The following is a 22,379-nucleotide window of genomic DNA, read 5'->3' as shown; positions in this document are numbered from 1 at the left end:
ATAGATAGATTGGGCAGTTGGGCAGAGAAGTGGCAGATGGGGTTCAATCCAGGCAAATGCAAGGTGATACATTTTGGAAGATCCAATTCAAGCGCAAACTATACAGTAAATGGAAAAGCCCTGTGGAAAATTGATGAACAGAGAGATCTGGGTGTTCAGGTCTATTGTTCCCTGAAGGTGGCAACGCAGGTCAATAGCGTGGTCAAGAAGGCATACGGCATGCTTTCCTTCATCGGACGGGGTATTGAGTACAAGAGTTGGCAGGTCATGTTACAGTTGTATAGGACTTTGGTTCGGCCATATTTGGAGTACTGTGTACAGTTCTGGTTGCCACATTACCAAAAGGATGTGGTTGCTTTGGAGAGGGTGCAGAGGAGGTTCACCAGGATATTGCCTGGCATGGAGGGCGCTAGCTATGAAGAGAGGTTGTGTAGATTAGGATTATTTAGACTAGAAAGACTGAGATTGAGGGGGGGCATGAGAAGTATAGACAGGGTGGATGGCAAGAAGCTTTTTCCAAGAGTGGGGGACTCAATTACTAGGGGTCAAGATTTCAAGGTGAGAGGGGAAAAGTTTAAGAGAGATATGTGTGGAAAGCTCTTTACACAGAGGGTGGTAAGTGCCGGGAACACATCGCCAGTGGAGGTGGTAGAGGCGGGCACGATAGCATCACTTAAGTTGTATCTAGACAGATACATGGATGGGCAGGGAGCAAAGGGATACAGATCCTTGGAAAATAGGTGACAGGTTTAGATAGAGGATCTGGATTGGCGCAGGCTTGGAGGGCTGAAGGGCCTGTTCCTGTGCAGTAATTGTCTTTGTTCTTTGTTTGAGATGCATCCTCAGACATTAAAACAAATTGCTACAGAAATAATGGATGCACTGGTAGTAATCTTCCAGGAATCCTTACATTCCACAAAAGTCCCAGAGGATTGGAAAGCTGCCATGAAAACACTTTTATTTCAAAAGGGAAGCAGGCAGAATACAGATATCTAGAGGCCAATGAGCCTCATGCCTGTTCTTTGGAAAATGTCAGAATCTATAATAATAGCAGAATATCTAGAAATACAGGATATGATCAAGCAGACTCAAGATGGCTTCATGATTTCTGTCTTCTTCTTCACAGAATCACCCTTCATTCTTCTCAACTCCAATCAGTTAAGCCCCAAACATATTATTACCCATCAGGCCCATCTAACCGTCTGATCTCTCTGTCTCTTTCGTGGTAGGTTATCCTGCATACGATCTACCATTCCACCAATTCTTTGTGGTACTGTATGTCCAAACTTACTGATCAACCTCCTAATGTCTAAAGTGTAAATCAATTTTATGAACTACAAACAGCAAGGGCCCTGATCCTAACCCCTCTGGGACCTCACTGCACACAGGCATCTCGTCACTAACCCTGAACCCTTGCCCTTTGCTACCTGCTGCTCAGCAATTGCTGTATGTAATTTGCCAAATTTCCTTGGATTGCATGGGCTATCAGTCACAAACGTTGGACCTTATCAAAGCCTTGCTGAAGCCCAAGTCGATGACATCAAAGCATTTTCCTCATCTACACCTCTTCAAGAAACTAAAGGCAGATGGTCAGACATGACCCCCTTAACAAAGCCATGCTGGCTGTCCTTGATTAATCCCTGCCTCTCCAAATGCATATTCATCCTCTCTTTTGGAATCATTTATTGTTTTCTCACTGCTGTAGTTAGACTGACTACATAATGTCTCTATGTTCTGGGAATGGCTCACAGGAATCTGAAATTAGAGAAATTGTGTCATTGGCCATTTTGGGAACTGGGTAAAATGATTTTTTTTGAGTTGTGACCCATGAAGGAGTGGGACAAGAATACACCCAGGCAATGCCTTCCTTCTCGTGTCCGCTAAACCGCTCTGTACAGTAAAGAGGGTTAAATTTATGTGTGAGCAGGAAATTAAATATTCCTTTCTGTCTGAAGACATTGCTTTCTGTGGTTAAACCAGGTGAATTAATTCAACAAAGAGACAGCTGTGTGAAGAGTTTGTGTGGGTGCAGGTAAACCTCGGGAACATTTTCACAACTTAGCTGGTTCACATCGCTTGACAACTGATTGATGGATTTTTTTCTAATTGACAGGTCACTCAGGCTCTATCTCGTACACAATTTCTTCTGGAGATCCCAATGGTTACTTTGCAATTGGTGTTAGCTCGGGTTTGATCCGGACCAGCATTCCGTTGAACCATGAGTCTCATCCTGTTGTGATTCTGGATGTTCAGGCTAGCAGTGGTTCCCCTCCTGCCTATAGCAGTACGAAAGTCAAGATCACAATATCTGACATCAATGATAACACACCGACGTTCCCCACCTCTTCTGAGTCGATTCTGGTTCCAGAGAACACAGAGATCGGCTCTGTTATCTATACTGTACATGCAGACGATCAGGATAGTGGAGCCAATGGCCAGGTGCAGTTCGACATTGTTTCTAATGAAGACAGGACATTCAGCATCGACCGAACATCTGGGAAGCTGCGCATGATCGGATCTTTGAGCTACGAAACGCTTCCACGCTATGACCTGAAAATTGTGGCTAAAGACAGTGGAGCTCCACAGCTCAGTTCCACCTTCACATTAATCATTCACATTCAGGACGAGAGTGATAACGCCCCAATCTTTGAGACATTGACCTACAGGGTTGAGGTCAAAGAAGGGACAGCTGTTAACACTCGCTTTCTCCAGGTCCGGGCCCTGAGTCAGGACAGCAGAGACAGCCATATCACTTACCACCTGCAGACTGATGGTGACTCAGCCAATTTCGGAATCCTTTCTGAGAGTGGCTGGTTATATGTGAAAAGTGCCCTGGACCGTGAGAACAAAGACCTTTTCAGTTTGACTGTAGTGGCTTCGAGTACTGAGGGTGACCAGAGGAAAACAGGGACTGCCATGGTGCGAGTCTGTATCACTGATGAGAATGACAATGCACCAAAGCTCAGTGAGGACCAATACTTTTTCACCATCCAGGAGAACATGCCACCTTCATCACCCATTGGACGGATCCTAGCAACCGATCGTGACCATGGGATTAACAGCAAACTCACCTACAGACTGCTCCCAGCACATTCCAGCTTTCAAATTGACTCCTTCACCGGTAATTCTCTGGTCTCCCTTCTCTATGCTTCTCTGGTTATCCGCATAAACTCAAATTAACTTACAAAACAAAAACAGAAGTTGCTGGAAAAGCTCAGCAAGTCTGGCAGCACCTGTGAAGAGAAATCACAATTAACATTTCAGATCTGCTGACCCTTCCCCAGAACTGACCCAAAATGTTAACTCTGATTGCTCTCCACAGATGCTGCCAGACCTGCTGAGCTTTTCCAGCAACTTCTGTTTTGTTTCTGGTATAGAACACCTGCAGTTCTTTTGGTTTTTATTCAAAGTAACAACTTCTTGGTTAATGTGTCATCAGACCAGTACTGAGCCCCAAGATACTGCGAGGTTTCTTTATTTATCTGTGGGATGTGGGTATCACTGGCTGAGCCAGAATTTATTACACAGCCCTCAATGCCCTCAAACTGAGTGGATTGCTAGGCTATTTCAGAGGGCAGTTAAGAGTCAATCACGTTACTGTGGATCTGGAATCACACATAGGACAGACCGGGTCATGGCAGCAGATTTCCTTCATTAAAGGATGTCAGCAAACAGACAGGAACTGAGAGGAAAACAGTCAGTTTAAATAACCCATACATTGGACAGAAAGAGAGAGAGAGAGAGAGAGAGAGAGGAGGTCAGCTAGGGATCTTTCTCCCAATGACTGTCCAGTTCTACAATCCCAGCTGATGTTATTTTTGGACAAGTCAGATCCCAAGCTGAAAACTGACTCAATAGATCATCATTTGTTTTAAGTGGCTTTAGCAAGGTGGTCTCCCACTCAGACATAAACATACAATGTTGCAGATTTGGCTTTAAGAATAAAACAGAGATTAATTACACAAAGAAACAAAGATAAAATAGAATCAACCAAATTATTTACATCTAACACATGTTTAAAGAGTTCAAAACACACAATAAAAATGCAATTCCACCAATCCAAACAGGATTGCATCCCAGTCCTCAGACACTATGGAGAATTCCTGTCCCTGTCTCAAATGGGAATTGATGTAGATGCGACTTCCTGATTGTGAGGTCCTGATAGCCTCTTCTTGGATTTGTGATATCACTGAACTTTAAATCTCCCCATTTTACATCAACTCTACAGGGCTTTAACCAAACACTTCTCATCCTAAACCCCTTACTCCAACAAGGCGTATTTTTAACAATTTTTTTTCTTATTTCTCAAGATATGGACGTCATTAATGAGGGTGGTATTTGTACACCTTCCTTATTCTAAACCATCTTCTCCCCTTCTAGGAGGAACTGATCAGTGATAGGGAATACGGGGTTTCAGGGATAGGCTGGGCGATACTGGGTTTGGGTGGGATGCTCTTTGGAAGTTCAATATAGATTCAATGGGCTGAATGGCCAGCTCCCACACTGGAGGGATTCTATGAAGTGTCCATAAATGGCACGTTAAAAAAGCATTTTTTTTCAAGATATGGGCATTTCTGTGAATCAAAAGAGACAAGCCAAAGGCTAGCCTCATAAAGTGGAGCCGAATATGTTCACTGCAGAAACTGTCTGCAAAGTGAAAAGAACTCAGTGCTTTCCATAAAGTCATTCTCTCACTATCCATCTTGAAATGAATCATGATGGCTACAGAAATAATTACAAATTAATCATAAAACCCTCTTAGATACCATGAAAAGCCTACAGATCACAAATCTGATCAAAATCTAACAAGCAAACTTAAAAACCAGCAATACAAAACAAAATCAAGCTATCCACATCACATGGTGATCTCTGGATTACAGGGAGAGGAGCAATCAGGCATGACTCCTAATCCCTGTCTAGTGATCCTTGGACTGGAGAGAAGGGCAAGTCAGGAAATAGTCTGGAAAGCACGGAACGATGCAGTGGTTAAAATGGCATCTATTCTACAGGTGCAAATGTACACATTTCAGTGTGATGTAGTATGTGACTCATTTCACTGCACTGGTGTATATTATTATTTTTGACCAGCACAGACTCAATGGGCTAAAAAGCCTTTTTCTGTGATATAGACCTCCAGGACAATGACTATCGGTGCCAACACTGATACCGATTATTGCATCAGAATCTGTGCCCAGACTTGTCCCAAATGCAAGTCAGAGGCAGGTTATCAATGTCCAATGACTGTCCCGACATTCTGGGTGAGAGAGAGAAAATCAGCGAGGATTGGCTGGGTTACCATCAAAACCCCAACATCTGCAACCACCCACACCCCAAAGCCCTACCGTGAGCCGGTGTGCACCCCCAGACCCGACTCAATACCATCACAATGGATCTGACCGTGTCTCTGTGCCACTGTCCTGCTTCCACCACCTGCCTCACCATCAAACCTTGTACTCCCATCAACCTGACATCCAGAAAACTCAGAGATAATGGGAACTGCAGATGCTGGAGAATCCAAGATAACAAAGTGTGGAGCTGGATGTGCACAGCAGGCCAAGCAGCATCTCAGGAGCACAAAAGCTGACGTTTCGGGCCTAGACCCTTCATTAGAGAGGGGGATGGGGTGAGGGTTCTGGAATAAATAGGGAGAGAGGGGGAGGCGGACCGAAGATGGAGAGGAGAGTATAGGTGGGGAGGTAGGGAGGGGATAGGTCAGTCCAGGGAAGACGGACAGGTCAAGGAGGTGGGATGAGGTTAGTAGGTAGATGGGGGTGCGGCTTGGGGTGGGAGGAAGAACAGGTTAGTGAGGCAGAGACAGGCTGGGCTGGTTGTGTGATGCAGTGGGGGGAGGGGAAGAACATCCCCCAACCCCACCATCAAACCCGCAGACAAGGGAGGCGCAGTGGTAGTATGGAACACTGACCTTGACATCGCTGAGGCCAAATGCCAACTCTCCGACACCCCTTCATACCGCCCCCTTGATCATGACCCCACACCCGAGCACCAAACCATCATCTCCAACACCATTCATGACCTCATCACCTCAGGGGACCTCCCATCCACAGCCTCCAACCTCATTGTTCCCCAACCCCGCACGGCCCATTTCTATCTCCTTCCCAAAATCCACAAACCTGCCTGCCCTGGTCGACCCATTGTCTCAGCCTGTTCCTGCCCCACCGAACTCATCTCCACCTATCTGGACTCCATTTTCTCCCCTTTGGTCCAGGAACTCCCCACCTACGTCCGTGACACCACCCACGCCCTCCACCTCCTCCAGGACTTCCAATTCCCTGGCCCCCAACACCTCATTTTCACCATGGACATCCAGTCCCTATACACCTGTATTCCACATGCAGATGGCGTCAAGGCCCTCCGCTTCTTCCTGTCCCACAGGCCCGACCAATCCTCCTCCACCAACATCCTCATCCGCCTAGCCGAACTCATTCTCACCCTCAACAACTTCCCTTTCGATTCCTCCAACTTCCTACAGACAAAGGGGGTGGCCATGGGTACCCGCATGGGTCCAAGCTATGCCTGCCTCTTTGTAGGTTACGTGAAACAGTCCCTCTTCCGCACCTACACAGGCCCCAAACCCCCACCTCTTCCTCCATTACATTGATGTCTGTATCGGCGGCGCCTCTTGCTCCCCAGAGGAGCTCGAACAGTTCATCCACTTTACCAACCATTTTACCTTCCATCCCAACCTCAAGTTCACCTGGACCATCTCCAACACATCCCTCACCTTCCTGGACCTCTCAGTCTCCATCTCAGGTAACCAGCTAGAAACTGATGTCCATTTCAAGCCCACCGACTCCCACAGCTACCTAGAATACACCTCCTCCCACCCACCCTCCTGCAAAAATTCCATCCCCTATTCCCAATTCCTCCGCCTCCGCCGCATCTGCTCCCAGGATGAGGCATCCCACTACCGCACATCCCAGCTGTCCAAGTTCTTCAAGGACTGCAACTTTCCCCCCACAGTGGTCGAGAACGCCCTTGACCGCGTCTCCCGCATTTCCCGCAACACATCCCTCACACCCCGCCCCCACCACAACTGCCCAAAGAGGATCCTCCTCGTTCTCACATACCACCCCACCAACCTCCAGATACAACGCATCATCCTCCGACACTTCCACCATCTACAATCCGACCCCATCACCCAAGCCATTTTTCCATCCCCACCCTTGTCTGCCTTCCGGAGAGACAACTCTCTCCACGACTCCCTTGTCCGCTCCGCACTCCCCTCCAACCCCACCACACCCGGCACCTTCCCCTGCAACCACAGGAAGTGCTACACTTGCCCCCACACTTTCTCCCTCACCCCTATCCCAGAACAGGTTAGGGAAGCAGAGACAGGCTGGGCTGATTTTGGGATGCAGTGGGGGAGCGGGAGATTTTGAAGCTTATGAAATCCACATTGATACCATTGGGCTGCAGGGTTCCCAAGCGGAATATGAGTTGCTGTTCCTGCAATCTTCGGGTGGCATCATTGTGGCACTGCAGGAGGCCCATGATGGACATGTCGTCTGAGGAATGGGAGGGGGAGTTAAAATGGTTCGCGACTGGGAGGTGCAGTTGTTTGTTGCAAACCAAGCAGAGGTGTTCCGCAAAGCCGTCCCCAAGCCTCCGCTTGGTTTCCCCAATGTAGAGGAAGCCACACCGGGTGCAATGGATACAGTATACCACATTGGCAGATGTGCAGGTGAACATCTGCTTAATGTGGAAGGCCATCTTGGGGCCTGGGATAGGGAGGAGGGTGGAGGTGTGGGGGTAAGTGTCGCACTTCCTGCGGTTGCAGGAGAAGGTGCCGGGTGTGGTGGGGTTGGAGGGGAGTGTGGAGCGGACAAGGGAGCCACGGAGAGACTGGTCTCTCCGGAAGACAGACAAGGGTGGGGATGGAAAAATAGCTTGGGTGATTTTCAACTCCATTTCAACTCCCCCTCCCATTCCTCAGACAACATGTCCATCCTGGGCCTCCTACAGTGCCACAATGATGCCACCGGAAGGTTGCAGGAACAGCAACTCATATTCCGCTTGGGAACCCTGCAGCCCAATGGTATCAATGTGGACTTCACAAACTTCAAAATCTCCCTTCCCCCACTGCATCCCTAAACCAGCCCAGTTCTTCCTCTCCCCCACTGCATCACAAAACCAGCCCAGCTCGTCTCCTTCCCCCACTGCATCCCAAAACCAGCCCAACCTGTCTCTGCTTCCCTAACCTGTTCTTCCTCTCACCCATTCCTTCCTCCCACCTCAAGCCGCACCTCCATCTCCTACGTACCACCTCATCCCGCCTCCTTGACCTGTCCGTCTTCCCTGGACTGATTTATCCCCTCCCTACCTCCTCACCTATACTCTCCTCTCCACCTATCTTGTTTTCTCTCCATCTTCAGTCCGCCTCCCCCTCTCTCCCTATTTATTCCAGTTCCCTCTCCCCATCCCCCTCTTGCTTTTGTGCTCCTGAGATGCTGCTTGGCCTGCTGTGTTCATCCAGCCTCACATTTTGTTATCTAGTAAACTCAGATTTGAATGTATTGAAAGCTCCTGCCCACTGCTCTCTCAGGAAAAGGATTCCAAAACCGCAGAAAGCACTGAGTGAATAAATTCCTCAGCAGCTTCAAAGAGAGGTCTTCATGTGGAAATTCATGAGCTCACACCCCGAGGAGAAACACGCGGTCAGCACCAACTCTATTTGAGTTGCTCAGATTGTGACATCTTCCAATAAGATGCAGAGAGTGGCACAGTGACACTGTCCCTGGGTTCGGCATCTCGAGGCTAATGCTCTGGGGACAGCGGTTCAAACATCACCAAGGCAGCTCAGGGAATTGCAATTCAACTAATGAGGAAGCAATGGCCTGCTGTTACTGTCAATGCACTATTAATCCAGAAACTCAGCTACTGCTCTGGGGATATTGATTCAAGCACCATCATGACAGATGGTGGACTTTGAGTTCAACGATAATCTGGAATTAAGAATCTACCGCTGATCATGAAACCATTGTTGGGAAAACCCATTTAGTTCACTCATGTTCTTTAGGGAAGGAAATCTGCCTGGACTGGCCTACGTGTGACTCTAAACCCACAGCAATGTGGTTGACTCTCATATGCCCTCTGAAATGGCTGAGCAAGCCGTTCAGTTCAATGGCAACCATGGATGGGCAATGAATGCTGCCCCAGCCAATGATGCTCACCTCCCACAAGCAAATAAGAAAAATTGGAGCATAGGAGGTTGAGGGGTGACCTTATAGATGTTTCTCAAATCACAAGAGGCATAATTAAGGTAAATAATATAGGTCTTTTCCCTCATGTTGGGGAAATGAGGGGGTATATTTTTAAGATGAGTGGAGAAAAATTTAAAGCAACTGACAAGCAACTTTTTCACAAAGGGTGGGGTTCGTGTGGAATGAACTGCCAGAGAAGGGTTTTTTTTAAAATTCATTAATGGGATGAAGGCGTCGCTGACCAGGCAACATTTATTGCCCATCCCTAATTGCCCAGAGGGCAGTTCAGAGTCAACCACATTGCTGTGGGTCTGGAGTCACATGTAGGCCAGAACAGGTAAGGATGGCAGTTTCCAACCTTAAAGGGCATTAGTGAATGTTGTTGAAGTTGCAGCCATCCAGGCAAGTGGATTCCATCGCGGTCCTCTCCTCCAGCTCCACACTGAGTTCTCTCTGACTCCAGCATCTGCAGTGTTTACTATCTCTGACACTCCTGACCTATGCTGTGTGGATGATGGACAGGCTTTGGGGAGTCAGGAGGTGAGTTACTCGCTGCAGTATTCCCAGCTTCTGACCTGCTCTTGTAGCCACTGTGTTCATGTGGTGAGTCCAGGTGAGTTTCTGGTCAATGGTAACACCCAGGAAGTTGGTTGGGGGAAATTCAGTGATGGTAACATAACTGAATGTCAAGTGGGATTGGGTAGATTGTCTCTTACTGGACACGGTCATTGCCTGGCATTTGTGTGTACACAGGATGTAGTAGGGATTGTAGTAGGTGAAAATAGTGTAGGATGATGTGTTGTATTCAGAAGTTGGTGGGATGGTATGTGAGGACAAGGGTGACTGTATTGTTATTGTTGTTGGGGTGACAGGGTTTGAAGGCAGAGTGCAGGAACATAGGGGATGCAGTTGAGGGCATAAAGAATGACAGGAGAGAGGGAAATTAGTGTCCTTGAAGTAGGAGGACATTTGGGATGTTCAGTATTGGAATGCTTCATCCCAGGAGCAGATGCAGGAGAGACGGAGAACAGGGAGAATGGTATCACATTTTTGTAAGATGGTGAGTGAGAGGAGCTCTGGTCAATGTAACTGTGGAAATCAGTGGGTTTGAAATGGATGTCAGTGCTAAGTCAGATGCCAGAGATGGAGACTGAGAGGTCCAGGAAGGGAAGGGAGGCTTCAGAGATGGTCCAGGTGAATTTGAGGACCGGGTTAAAAGTATTAGTGAAGTGGATGAACTGTTCGAGCTCCTCTTGGGAGCATGAAGCAGCCACAATACCACCAGCAATGTTGCAGAGGAAGAGTTGGGGATGATGCCACACTGAAAGTCACCGGGAAGCAGTCCCATACAAGCACTGACTCTCACTGGGGTGCAGTCCCACACATTATAGAGAACTGTACAGTAAATGGAAAAATCCTGAGGAAAATTGATGTACAGAGATATATGGGTGTTCAGGTCCATTGTTCCCTGAAGGTGTCAACGCAGGCCCATAGGGTGGTCAAGAAGGCATATGGCATGCTTTCCTTCATTGGATGGGGTATTGAGTACAAGAGTTGGCAGGCCATGTTGCAGTTGTATCGGACTTTGGTTCAGCCACATTTGGAGTACTGTGTACAGTTCTGGTCACCACATTACCAAAAGGATGTGGATGCTTTGGAGAGGGTGCAGGGGAGGTTCACCAGGATGTTGCCTGGTATGGAGGGTGCTAGCTATGAAGAGAGGTTGTGTATATTAGGATTATTTACATTAGAAAGACGGAGATTGAGGGGGGACCTGATTGAGGTCTACAAAATCATGAGGAGTATAGACAGGGTGGATAGCAAGAAGCTTTTTCCCAGAGTGGGGGACTCAATTACTCGGGGTCATGAGTTCAAAGTGAGAGGAGGAAAGTTTAAGGGAGATATACGTGGAAAGTTCTATACACAGAGGGTGGTGGGTGCCTGGAACACATTGCCAGCAGAGGTGGTAGACACACGTTAGTGTCTTTTAAGATATATTTGGACGGGTACATGGATGGGCAGGGAGCAAATGGACACAGACCGTTAGAAAATAGATGACAGGTTAGATAGAGGATCTCGATCAGCGCAGGCTTGTAGGGCCGAAGGGCCTGTTCCTGTGCCGTAATTTTCTATGTACTTTGTTCTTTGTTCCCTCACCAGGTACACTCTCACATACACTGAGTCTCACTGGGGTACACTCTCACACACACTGAGTCTCACTGGGGTACAGTCCCACACACACTGAGTCTCACTGGGGTACAGTCCCACACACACACTGACTCTCACTGGGGTACAGTCCCACACACACACTGACTCTCACTGGGGTACTGTCCCACACACATTGACTCTCACAAAATGCACCAAACCCATTCACTTCCTTTGACTGCTTTTGCTCCTTTTTATTGAGCTCCATTGCATTTTTGTGCTCAGCTTCACTAACTTATTTCAGAGAGAGTACTGAAGTCTGGTGCCAGTGGCGTTCTTTTGCCCCATCCCAGTCTGGGCACTCGATCTGGAACCTTGGAGTGTATGAATGGTCAGGAATTGATCAGTTGAGGATCTGATTAAAGGCAATCAGAGCACCATCTAACCTTCACTGCTGATTCTGTCATTTCATTTGAATGCTTTCTTATTCTGTTTCCAGGTGAGATAAGCTCAAGGATAACTTTTGATCGAGAGATTCAGGCCAGTCACCAGGTAACTGTGCTGGTTCAAGATGGTGGGACCCCTCATCGCAGCGTTACCGGATCGGTCTACATAATGGTTTTAGACGAGAACGATAATGCACCCACCTTCACCAATGTGCCAATGGGAAAGGAGCTAGTTGTTCAGGTGTGTACACAAGCTTCATTGAATGTGGGCACACGCTGCCGAACCCCAGCTCACTCTCTTTAATCTTTGTAACACTATCATATCACAGCACTGAGGCTGAGGAGCTCCGCAGTTTGGGGCTCAGCAGTGTGAAGATCCACAGTACCAGGGTTCAGGGGTATGGAATTTCCCAGTTTGGGAATGTAGGAGAGGAAGGAGTCCTCTTGGTGTGGGAGATGAGGGAACTGCTTATCAGATATGGTGAGTGCCCCGTTCACAGTGACATAGTCAGCGCAGCCCAAATGCACAGATCAGCAAACTTTGACTGTGAAAAGTTTGTGTCCACACTTTCTCATCTCCCTGGTTCTTGGCAAAAGTCAAGGAAAGTAAACAAACAGATTCCAACACACACAAGCTCACAATCCTATTTGTCCAGTGAGTTTGGACAGCTGGGGCTCAGTAAACAACAGTAAGCCACCAAGAATCCTTCTGTAGGTTTTAAATCTACAAACAGTGCACTTAAACCAACCAATCCGGATGATGGATATTCACTCATGTGAACTTTAAACAAAGGATATTGGAGATAAACAACATCCAATCGGTAATGTAGAATCTTATTTGCTTCCTTTTGTGAGCAATTATTTAAATGTCTCACTTCACCAGCTAATTATGTTAAATTAAATTTGATTTGGAGCCAGGGAGTCATATAGGTTGATGGCATAGAAAAAAATCTTTTGTCTCATCAAGGCTGGGGCAGTCAAAAACATGCACCGAACAATACTAATCCTATTTCCCAACAGTTGGCCCGCAGCCCTGCCTGCCTCGGCATCACAAATATACAACTAAATACGTCTTCGATGTTGTGAGGGTTTCTGCCTCTCCCACCCTCAAAGACAGTGTGCCACAGATTCCTCCTACCCTCTGAGTAAAAAGATATTTCCTTCCACCTCTTGTAAACCTCCTACCCCTTGAATTAGATCTATCTCCTTGGTCATCGATGCCTCCATAAAGGAGAAAGGATTCTTCCTGCTGTTATTTTAATCTCTTGTGGGATGTGGGTGTCATTAGCTGGTCAGCATTTCTTGCCCCGTCCCTAGTTGCCCTTGAGAAGGTGGGAGTGAGCTGCCTTCTTGAACCACTGCAGTCCATGTGCTGTGGGTTGACTGACGATATCCTGGGGAGGGAATTCCAGGATTTGGATGAGGTGACACTGAAAGAACGGTGATATATTTCCAAGTCAGAATAATGTTAGGCTCAAAGGGGATCTTGCAGGGGGTGTTGTTCCTATGTATCTGATGCCCTTGTCCTTCCAGATGGAAGTGGTTGTGGGTTTGGAAGGTGCTGCGTGAGAATCTTTGGTGAATTTCTGCAGTGCATCCTGTAGATATTACACACTGCTGCTACTGAGCATCGGTGGTGGAGGGAGTGGGATGTTTGTGGATGTGGTGCCAGTCAAGCGGCTGCTTTGTCCTGGGTGGTGTTGAGCTTCTTGAGTGTTGTTGGGGCTGCACCCATCCAGGCAAGTGGGGAGTGTTCCATCACACTCCTAACTTAATGGTGGACAGGCTTTGAGGAGTCAGGAGGCGAGTTACTTGCTGTGGTATTCCCAGCTTCCGACCTGCTCTTATAGCCACTGTATTTATTTGGTGAGCCCAGTTGAGTTTCTGGTCAATGGTAACCCCCAGGACATTGATAGTGGGTGGTTTCAATGATGGTAACACTGTTGAATGTCAAGTGGCACTGATGAGACTAATATTAACCCTAACCCTAATCTACCCAGCCAGCACATTCCTGAACACTATGTGCAATTTAGCATGGCCAATCTATCTAGCCTACACATCTTTGGACTGTGGGAGGAAACCGGAGCACCCGGAGAAAACCCACGCAGACACAGGGAGAGTGTATAAACTCCACACAGACAGTCGCCCGAGGGTAGGATCGAACCTGGGTCCCTGCCGATGTGAGGCTGCTAACCACTGAGACACCGTGCTGCCTGATGCTACACCTTGACAGCAAAGGGCTATCATTCTCACCTCATCTCTGGAATTCAGCTCTTTTGTCAATGTTTGAACTGAGGCTGCAATGAGATCAGGAGCTGAGTGGCCCTGGTAGAACCCAAACTGAGCATCACTGAGCAGATTATTGCTGAGCAGATGCAGCTTGAGAGCACTGTTAGTGACACCTTCCATCAGTTTGCTAAATATGTGTTATGCATTCCCCCTCTCCAGGGTAACGCTGGGAAATCAAGTCCCACTATTCCTGGAGTATTACAAAAGTCATTAGTTTTAAAAAATGCACAAGTATTTCCAAATTTACCACATTTTCTGACCAAGTATGACAGAGAGCATGGACCAGAATTACTATTTAATAGTAATAAATAAACTTTTCAGGGATATAATGAGCTGCCAGAGGAAGTGTTGGGGACTAGTACAATTACAACATTTAAAAGGCATCTGGAGGGTAGATAAATAGGAAGGGTTTAGAGGGACATAGGCCAAATGCTTCAAATGGGACTTGTTCAGTTTAAGGTATCTGGTTAACACGGATATGTTGGGCAGAAGGGTCTGGTTCCGTGCTGTGTGACTCTGTGACTCCATGAGGTAAACAGAACCATTGTCATAGAACGTAGAACAATACAGCGCAGAACAGGCCCTTCGGCACTCGATGTTGCGCTGACCTGTGAACTAATCTAAGCCCATCCCTCTACACTATCCCATCATCATCCATATGCTTATCCAAGGACTGTTTAAATGCCCCTAATGTGGCTGAGTTAACTACATTGGCAGGCAGGGGGCTCCACGCCCTTACCACTCTCTGAATAAAGAACATGCCTCTGACATCTGTCTTAAATCTATCACCCCTCAATTTGTAGCTATGCCCCTTGTACAAGCTGACATCATCCTCGGAAAAAGACTCTCACTGTCCACCCTATCTAATCCTCTGACCATCTTGTATGTCTCTATTAAATCCCCTCTTAGCCTTCTTCTCTCCAATGAGAACAGGCCCAAGTCCCTCAGCCATTCTTCATAGGGCCTGCGCTCCACACCAGGCAACATCCTGGTAAATCTCCTCTGCATTTTTTCCAGTGCTTCCACATCCTTCCTGTAATGGGGCGACCAGAACTGCACTCAATATTCCAAGTGAGGCCACACTAGTGTTTTGTACAGTTGAAGCATGACATCACAGCTCCGGAACTCAATCCCTCTACCAATAAAACCTAACACACCGGAAACATTTTTAACAGCACTATCAACCTGGGTGGCAACTTTCAGGGATCTATGTACATGGACACCAAGATCCCTCTGCACATCCACACTACCAAGAATCTTTCTATTGACCCAGTATTCTGCCTTCCTATTATTCTTCTCGAAGTGAATCACCTCACATTTTTATCTGCATTAAACTCCATTTGCCACCTTTCAGCCCAATTCTGCAGTTTATCCAAGTCTCCCTGCAACCTGCAACATTCTTCCACGCTGTCCACCACTCCACCGACTTTAGTGTCATCTGCAAACTTACTAACCCATCCACCTATGCCTGCGTCCAAGTCATTTATAAAAATGACAAACAGCAGTGGTCCCAAAATAGATCCTTGAGGCATACCACTAGTAACCGCACTCCAGGCTGAATATTTTCCATCAACCACCACTTGTTGCCTTCTTACAGAAAGCCAGTTTCTAATCCAAACTGCTAAATCTCCCTCAATCCCGTGCCTCTGTATTTTCTCCACTGGCCTACCATGTGGAACCTTATCAAAGGCTTTACTGAAGTCTATGGACACCACGTCAACCGCCCTTCCCTCATTCACATGCTTGGTCATCTTCTCAAATAACTCAATGAGGTTTGTGAGACACGACCTGCCCTTGACGAATCCATGCTGACTATCTCCAATCAAATTGTTGCTTGTTGGATGATTATAAATCCTAGCTCTTATAATCCTTTCCAAAACTTTTCCTACAACACATGTAAGGCTCACTGGTCTATAATTACCTGGGTCATCTCTACTGCCCTTCTTGAACAAAGGCACAAGATTTGCAATCCTCCAGTCCTCTGGTACTAAACCTGTAGACAATGAGGACTCAAAGATCAAGGCCAAAGGCTCTGCCACCTCCTCCCTAGCTTCCCAGAGAATCCTCAGAAAAATCCCATCTGGCCCAGGGGATTTATCTACCTTCACAACTTCTAGAATTGATAACACCACCACCTTACTAATCTCAATCCTTTCAATTCTAATAACCCGTAACTCAGTCATCTCCTCTACAATATTCTCCTTTTCCTGAGTGAAAACAGATGAGAAATACTCGTTTAGCACCTCTCCGATCTCCACACACAACTTCCCACTTCTGTCTTTGACTGGCCCTATTCCTACCCTAGTCATCCTCTTATTCCTCACATCACTGGTTACAATTCTAATCACTCTATAAATACACGCTCTATGCTAACACATACTTGGAAAAACATACTATAATAAAGTGAAAAACGGTTGCTGCTAAAGGTTCGAAACAAAACTAGAAATTGCTGGAGAAACTCAACAGGCCTGGCAGCATCTATGGAGAGAAAGCAGAGTTAATGTTTTAAGTCTAGTGACCCTTCCTCAAAATGGTCAGTTAGTGTTAACTGAGCTTTGTCTCCACAGGGGCTGCCAGAATCTGCTGAGATTTTCCAGCAATTTGTGTTTTTATTTTAGGAAAAACACCTGAGTGTTCAAGATGGAGGAGGTTAATTGGGAAAGCAGTTCATTGGTCTTCATACACAAGCTTTGCTGAGGTCATTCTTCTGCCAGTCAAATGCTGCAGGAGGCCCAACATGACTGGTTCACACATGTATCAAAATGTCTCTGTTTTATCAAAGTTACAGCTTCCAGCAACTGTTCAAAACAAAATCACCAAGGCTCGATCAGGCTTGTGGCTTTTACTGCAGAGAACAGTGAGAGTTCCTGATGGTCTGAAGGTTTCTCACTACCTGTTCCAATCGGCAAGCTGTTCAGCCAGCTGGGAGCCAATCACATCGCTGTTGTCAGGCAGAAGGCCTTTGTTTTCAATAACTGATCACTGGACCAGAGACCAATCAGCTGTTTGTTTCTGGGTATATTTCCATTGTACAAACCTTTGGTTCCAGTTTACCTGCAGCTTCACCTCCCAGCGCTGGAACCAACAGCTGGCTAAACAATGCCTACAATGAGCAGTGGCAACTTATGTTCAAAAACTTGTAGGAATCCTTCAGTAATGCTTGGTTTTTAAAACAGTTCTTTTGCCACTTGGGCCTGTTATGAAGTTGGGTACAATATTCGTGAATTGGAAGGCAGGAAGTTAGAACGGTTGGTTAAAAAAAAATGGTAGTTGGGAAAAAGGAGTGCCAGGCCCCTTTAAGAGTTGCGCTGTGTCTGTGCTTGGAAATTTACAAGTACAGACAGTGGCTGAATTGAAACATTTTACATCGAACAGCCAAGCAGCATTTTTACCAAGACAACAAGTTTGATTTTGGCCAATAAATTTAAACCAAGCACTTAGCGATTCAAACCCAATTGAATTTGAAAATGATGGTGTTGACAACATTGCACTGATCCTATATAAGAAATACTATTATGTCATTATGGGCATATAAGATGAGAGCATTTGGAAAATCAGGGAGAGGGGAGATCTGTGCAAACAATTTATTGCTGTCTTATTAATTGGGTTTATATAAGTGGGACTTGTGATCATTTGAACAGCATCCCAGTAGAATTTAGACAGTTAGGGAGTAGTTAGTAGTTTAGCAGGGAATTATTCAGTTTGTTAGAAATTCTGTTAATTTATTCATTATTAGGGCTAAATAAATGAATTGTTTCTAGTTATTGAAAAAGTAGATCAGGGATTTTCTTTGTTTTACCCACTCTTTTAATAGATTATGAGGGGAAGGTGAGCTTCTCTGGGTGCTTCAGCGGTAATTATTAGAGGGGAACCTTTAATGCTGTTGTTAACAGATTGGGTGTTGTGTTTTAGTTTAATTATCAGAGGGGCTCAGCTATTCCCCTCCATAACATGTCCGCAATTAAAATACTGAAAAAATAGGAAAAAAACATGTGACTGTGGCACTACACAAGTCACTGAGTGTAATACTGTTGTGACTGACATTCTCATGTGAGTGTGATATTCTTGTAACTTCATGTCCAGCAAGTTTGTTTTCTTGATAAAACCTGAAGAATGGTCATCATCAACAGCCTTTTCTCCCCTTCATGTCCAAACAGGTTATTGAAGCAAATCAATCAGGAAACCTGGTGACAACTTTACAGGCTAAGGATGCAGATGAGGGGGAGAATGGCACTGTTGTTTACTCCTTGGCAGGTAAGATTGGTTGAATGAAAACTGAGCAATGCAGAAGTCGCCAGATCAGTGGCAGATGCAGTTTAACAGAGGAATGGATGAGGTTTGACTGAGACCCTAATGAAGAAGCTGTGGGAAGCTCAAGATGCACATGGAGCAGTGGGTTTGAGAGGTTCGAGGTTAGAATCATTTAAATGTGGTGGACAGGTAGAAAAAAATGAATGAAAGGATGATGTAACATGCGACCTTCAGGGCTGAATGAAAGTGAGATTGGTTGCATGGTCATCGTTTCAATGTGTAGACAAGTTCCCACACAGTGATTCTTCCCCCTTTAGAATTGTACTGCCCATTTTATATTGCCTTTCAATGTTGTTCCAAACTTCTCTGCATCGAACTTCGTCTGCCACCTATCCACCCACAGCACTGTTACGGAGTTGGGTAGAGTAATTGTGAAGTGGAAGGCAGGAAGCTAAAACGTGAGATTCCTTCAACAGATTTGTCCTTTGTCTGCATTTAGAAATTTGAAAAAAAAATGTATGTCTGTGAGCAGCATCTGAAGCTGCCAGTACAGGGAGCCTCACAAAGTGAAATAAGTGCATCAAAAAAACACCTTACAGGTGGCAGGTAAAACAGCCGTCTCGTTTAGATAACAAAATCTGAGCTGGATAAACACAGACCAAGCAGCATCTCAGGAGCACAAAAGCTGACGTTGCAGGCCGAGACCCTTCATCAGAAAAGGGGGATGGGGAGAGGGTTCTGAAATAAATAGGGAAAGAGGGGGAGGCGGACTGAAGATGGAGAGAAAAGAAGATAGGTGGAGAGGAGAGTATAGGTGGGGAGGTAGGGAGGGGATAGGTCAGTCCAGGGAGGACGGACAGGTCAAGGAGGCAGGATGAGGTTAGTAGGTGGGAAATGGAGGTGCAGCTTGAGGTGGGAGGAGGGGATAGGTGAGAGGAAGAACAGGTTAGGGAGGCAGAGACAAGCTGGGCTGGTTTTCGGATGCAGCGGGGGGAGGGAAAGAACTGGGCTGGTTTTGCGATGTGGTGGGGAAAGGTGAGATTTTGAAGCTTGTGAAGTCCACAGTGATACCATTGGGCTGCAGGGTTCCCAAGCGGAATATGAGCTGCTGTTCCTGCAACCTTCGGGTGGCATCATTGTGGCACTGCACGAGGCCCATGATGGACATGTCATCTAAGGAATGGGAGGGGGAGTTAAAATGGTTCGCGACTGGGAGGTGCAGTTGTTTATTGAAAACCGAGCCAAGGTGTTCTGCAATGCGGTCCCCAAGCCTCCACTTGGTTTCCCCAATGTAGAGGAAGCCACACCAGGTACAGTGGATGCAGTATACCACATTGGCAGATGTGCAGGTGAACATCTTGATGTGGAAAGTCATCTTGGGGCCTGGGATAGGGGTGAGCGAGAAGGTGTGGGGACAAGTGTAGCACTTCCTGCGGTTGCAGGGGAAGGTGCCGGGTGTGGTGGGGTTGGAGGGGAGCGTGGAGCGGATATGGGAGTTGTGGAGAGAGCGGTCTCTCCGGAAAGCAGACAAGGGTGGGGATGGAAAAATGTCTTTGGTGGTGGGGTCGGATTGTAGATGGCGGAAGTGTCGGAGGATGATGCGTTGTATCCCAACACCCCACCTATACTCTCCTCTCCACCTATCTTCTTTTCTCTGCATCTTTGGTCCGCCTCCCCCTCTCTCCCTATTTATTTCAGAATCCTACCCCCTCCGCCTTTTCTGATGAAGGGTCTAGGCCCGAAATGTCAGCTTTCCCCTGTTAGTTGCATTCTTGTGTGCCCTCGTGCTATGGAAAATTTCCACAGAAAAACGCTTTATGGAGAAATCACTGTAGGAAGTCACTTTACCTATGCAGCAGAAAGTTTGCGTTATCCAGACAGCATCCACTCTTCATCAATCATGTTACAGACAATTCACGTTAACAAAACACGTGTTATAGCAGAACTACTTGTATCAGGAAAAAACAAAGTTTCCAATACTGACCCATTGGGAACTCCATTACAAACCCCCGACCATTGACCATTACACTCTGCTTCCTATCATTCTGCCAATTTTTTTAACCTGTCTGTTACTGCCATCATCGATGACAGTAATGCAGTGGATGTTGTCTGCGTGGACTTTAGTCAGGCGTTTGACAAGGTCCCACATGATAGGCTGGTCAGGAAGATTAAAGCCGGCAGGATTCAGGGGAATGTGAGTTGGATTAAAAACTGGCTCAATGAGAGGGAACAGAAGTTCATGGTGGATGATGTGTTTGTAGTGGAAAGCTGATTCAACTAATATTCCGCACGGCTCAGTGCTGGATCCCTTGCTTGACTTCAGTGTGAGAGGGATTTGTCTGAAATTTGCAGACTATACAAAAACTGACTGCATCATTAATAATGAAGAGAATGATGATGGCAATGGTTTGATTGAAGGGTGGAAAAATGGCAAATGGAATTCAGTTCAGAAAATTGTGATGTCATGCATTTGGGAAGGACAGACCTGACAAGGGAATACATGGTAAACAGGAGTGTGCTGAGATGAGCAGGGGAAGCAAGAGACTTCTGAGCCATATCCCCAGTGCGCTGATGACGATAAGGATAGGTTCATAAGGTGGTAAAGAAGGCACATGAGATGTTTGAATACAAGAGCAGGAGCATAATGTTGGAACTAAATAAGACGCTGGTTAGGCCACAGCTGGAGTTCTGTGTACAGTTCGGGTCAGCACATCACAAGAAAAACTGAATTGGTCTGGACAGAGTCCAGAGGACGTTTACAAGAATGATGGCAGGACTTTGAAACTGTCGCTATGAAGAAAGGTTGGAGAGGCTTGGGTTATAGGAATCTCAGGGTTGGCCTAATTGAGGTGTACAGTATAATGACGGGCTTGGATAGAGGTAACAGAGAGGAAAATTATCAGCGGACACCAGTGATTGGTGGAAGAATTAGAGGGGACAAGAGGAAAGTCTTCTTTTCCCTAAGAGAATGGTGGGTGGGTGTCTGGAATTCGCTGCCCAATTTGGTGGTTGAGGAGAAACCTTCAACTCATTTAAAAGGAGCTTGGATCTGTCCCTGAGGAGCTGAAGCCTGTGATGGAGCTGGGCTGGAGAGTGAGAATGGACAACTAATTTATTTAGCTAGCACAGACACAATGGGCTGAATATGCTCTGACTCACTTCTCTGGTTTCTATGGTTTTTTAATGTGAGGGTAAAATATGCCGAGATACAGAGAAACCATGATCCAATCAAATGGCATAACATCCTGCAAGGTCTAAGTGACCTTTTCTGTTTCTTTGTTACCAGATAGGGGGATGGGATCTTCTTTCTGTTTGTTATGGAAAGCAAGCTTATGATTCAATGCCATCAATCTCACTCCTATGTCATGTTCTCATGTCTCCCTCTCTGTCCCTTTCTAGGACCATGGGCCCAGCTTTTCTCTCTTCACCCAACCTCTGGTGAACTCCGGACAGCCACAGCACTGTACAGGCTCGAGAGGCATGAGTATGAGTTGACAGTTCTGGCCACTGACCGTGGACAGCTGTCTCAGACCACATCCCTCGCTGTCCGTGTCCAGGTGAATACATTTTCCCCAGTTGGAGGGAAATTGAATTGTGAGGTGTTTCAGCATCTGGAACGTTCGCTGTTGATGCATGAACTAGATGTTAGGTAGGAACCCATGGGTCATTCCACAAACAGGGCAAGCTTTTTTTTCATTCATTCACAGGATGTGGGCAATGCTGGCCAGACCAGCATTTATTAACCATCTCTAATTGCCCAGAGGACAGCTATGATTCAGCCACATTGCTGTGCACATTCTTGACAATTGGCATTGAATTAATGGTCACCATGAGACTTTTAATTCCAGATTCTTATTGAATTTAAATTCCACCATCTGCTGTGGCAGAATTCAATCCAGCTCCCTAGAACATCACCTGGATCTCTGGATTAATAGTCCAGATTCCAGTGATAATACAATTGCAACAACACATCCCTGCCCCTATACTCAAAACCTCACACAATGAAGGCCAACATACCATTTACCTT

At 46.4% G+C, this 22,379-nt stretch overlaps 1 protein-coding gene across 2 annotated transcripts in view; it reads left to right on the top strand.

Annotated features, from left to right (window-relative positions):
- LOC125453604 (protocadherin-16-like) overlaps nt 1–22,379 on the top strand; it is a 344,257-nt gene that overhangs the window by 208,138 nt on the left and 113,740 nt on the right. For both annotated transcript variants that reach the window (XM_059646911.1, XM_059646910.1), the window contains 4 exons: nt 2,114–3,121; nt 11,866–12,053; nt 18,259–18,355; nt 21,752–21,909. In XM_059646911.1, the coding sequence (XP_059502894.1) occupies nt 2,114–3,121; nt 11,866–12,053; nt 18,259–18,355; nt 21,752–21,909 (1,451 nt within the window). The remainder of the gene's footprint in view (nt 1–2,113; nt 3,122–11,865; nt 12,054–18,258; nt 18,356–21,751; nt 21,910–22,379) is intronic.

The sequence above is a fragment of the Stegostoma tigrinum genome, chromosome 6 (assembly GCF_030684315.1).
Source record: "Stegostoma tigrinum isolate sSteTig4 chromosome 6, sSteTig4.hap1, whole genome shotgun sequence".
NCBI classification, from domain to species: domain Eukaryota; kingdom Metazoa; phylum Chordata; class Chondrichthyes; order Orectolobiformes; family Stegostomatidae; genus Stegostoma; species Stegostoma tigrinum.
Note: the sequence above shows the minus strand (reverse complement) of the source record. Positions and strands in the feature narration are given on the sequence as shown.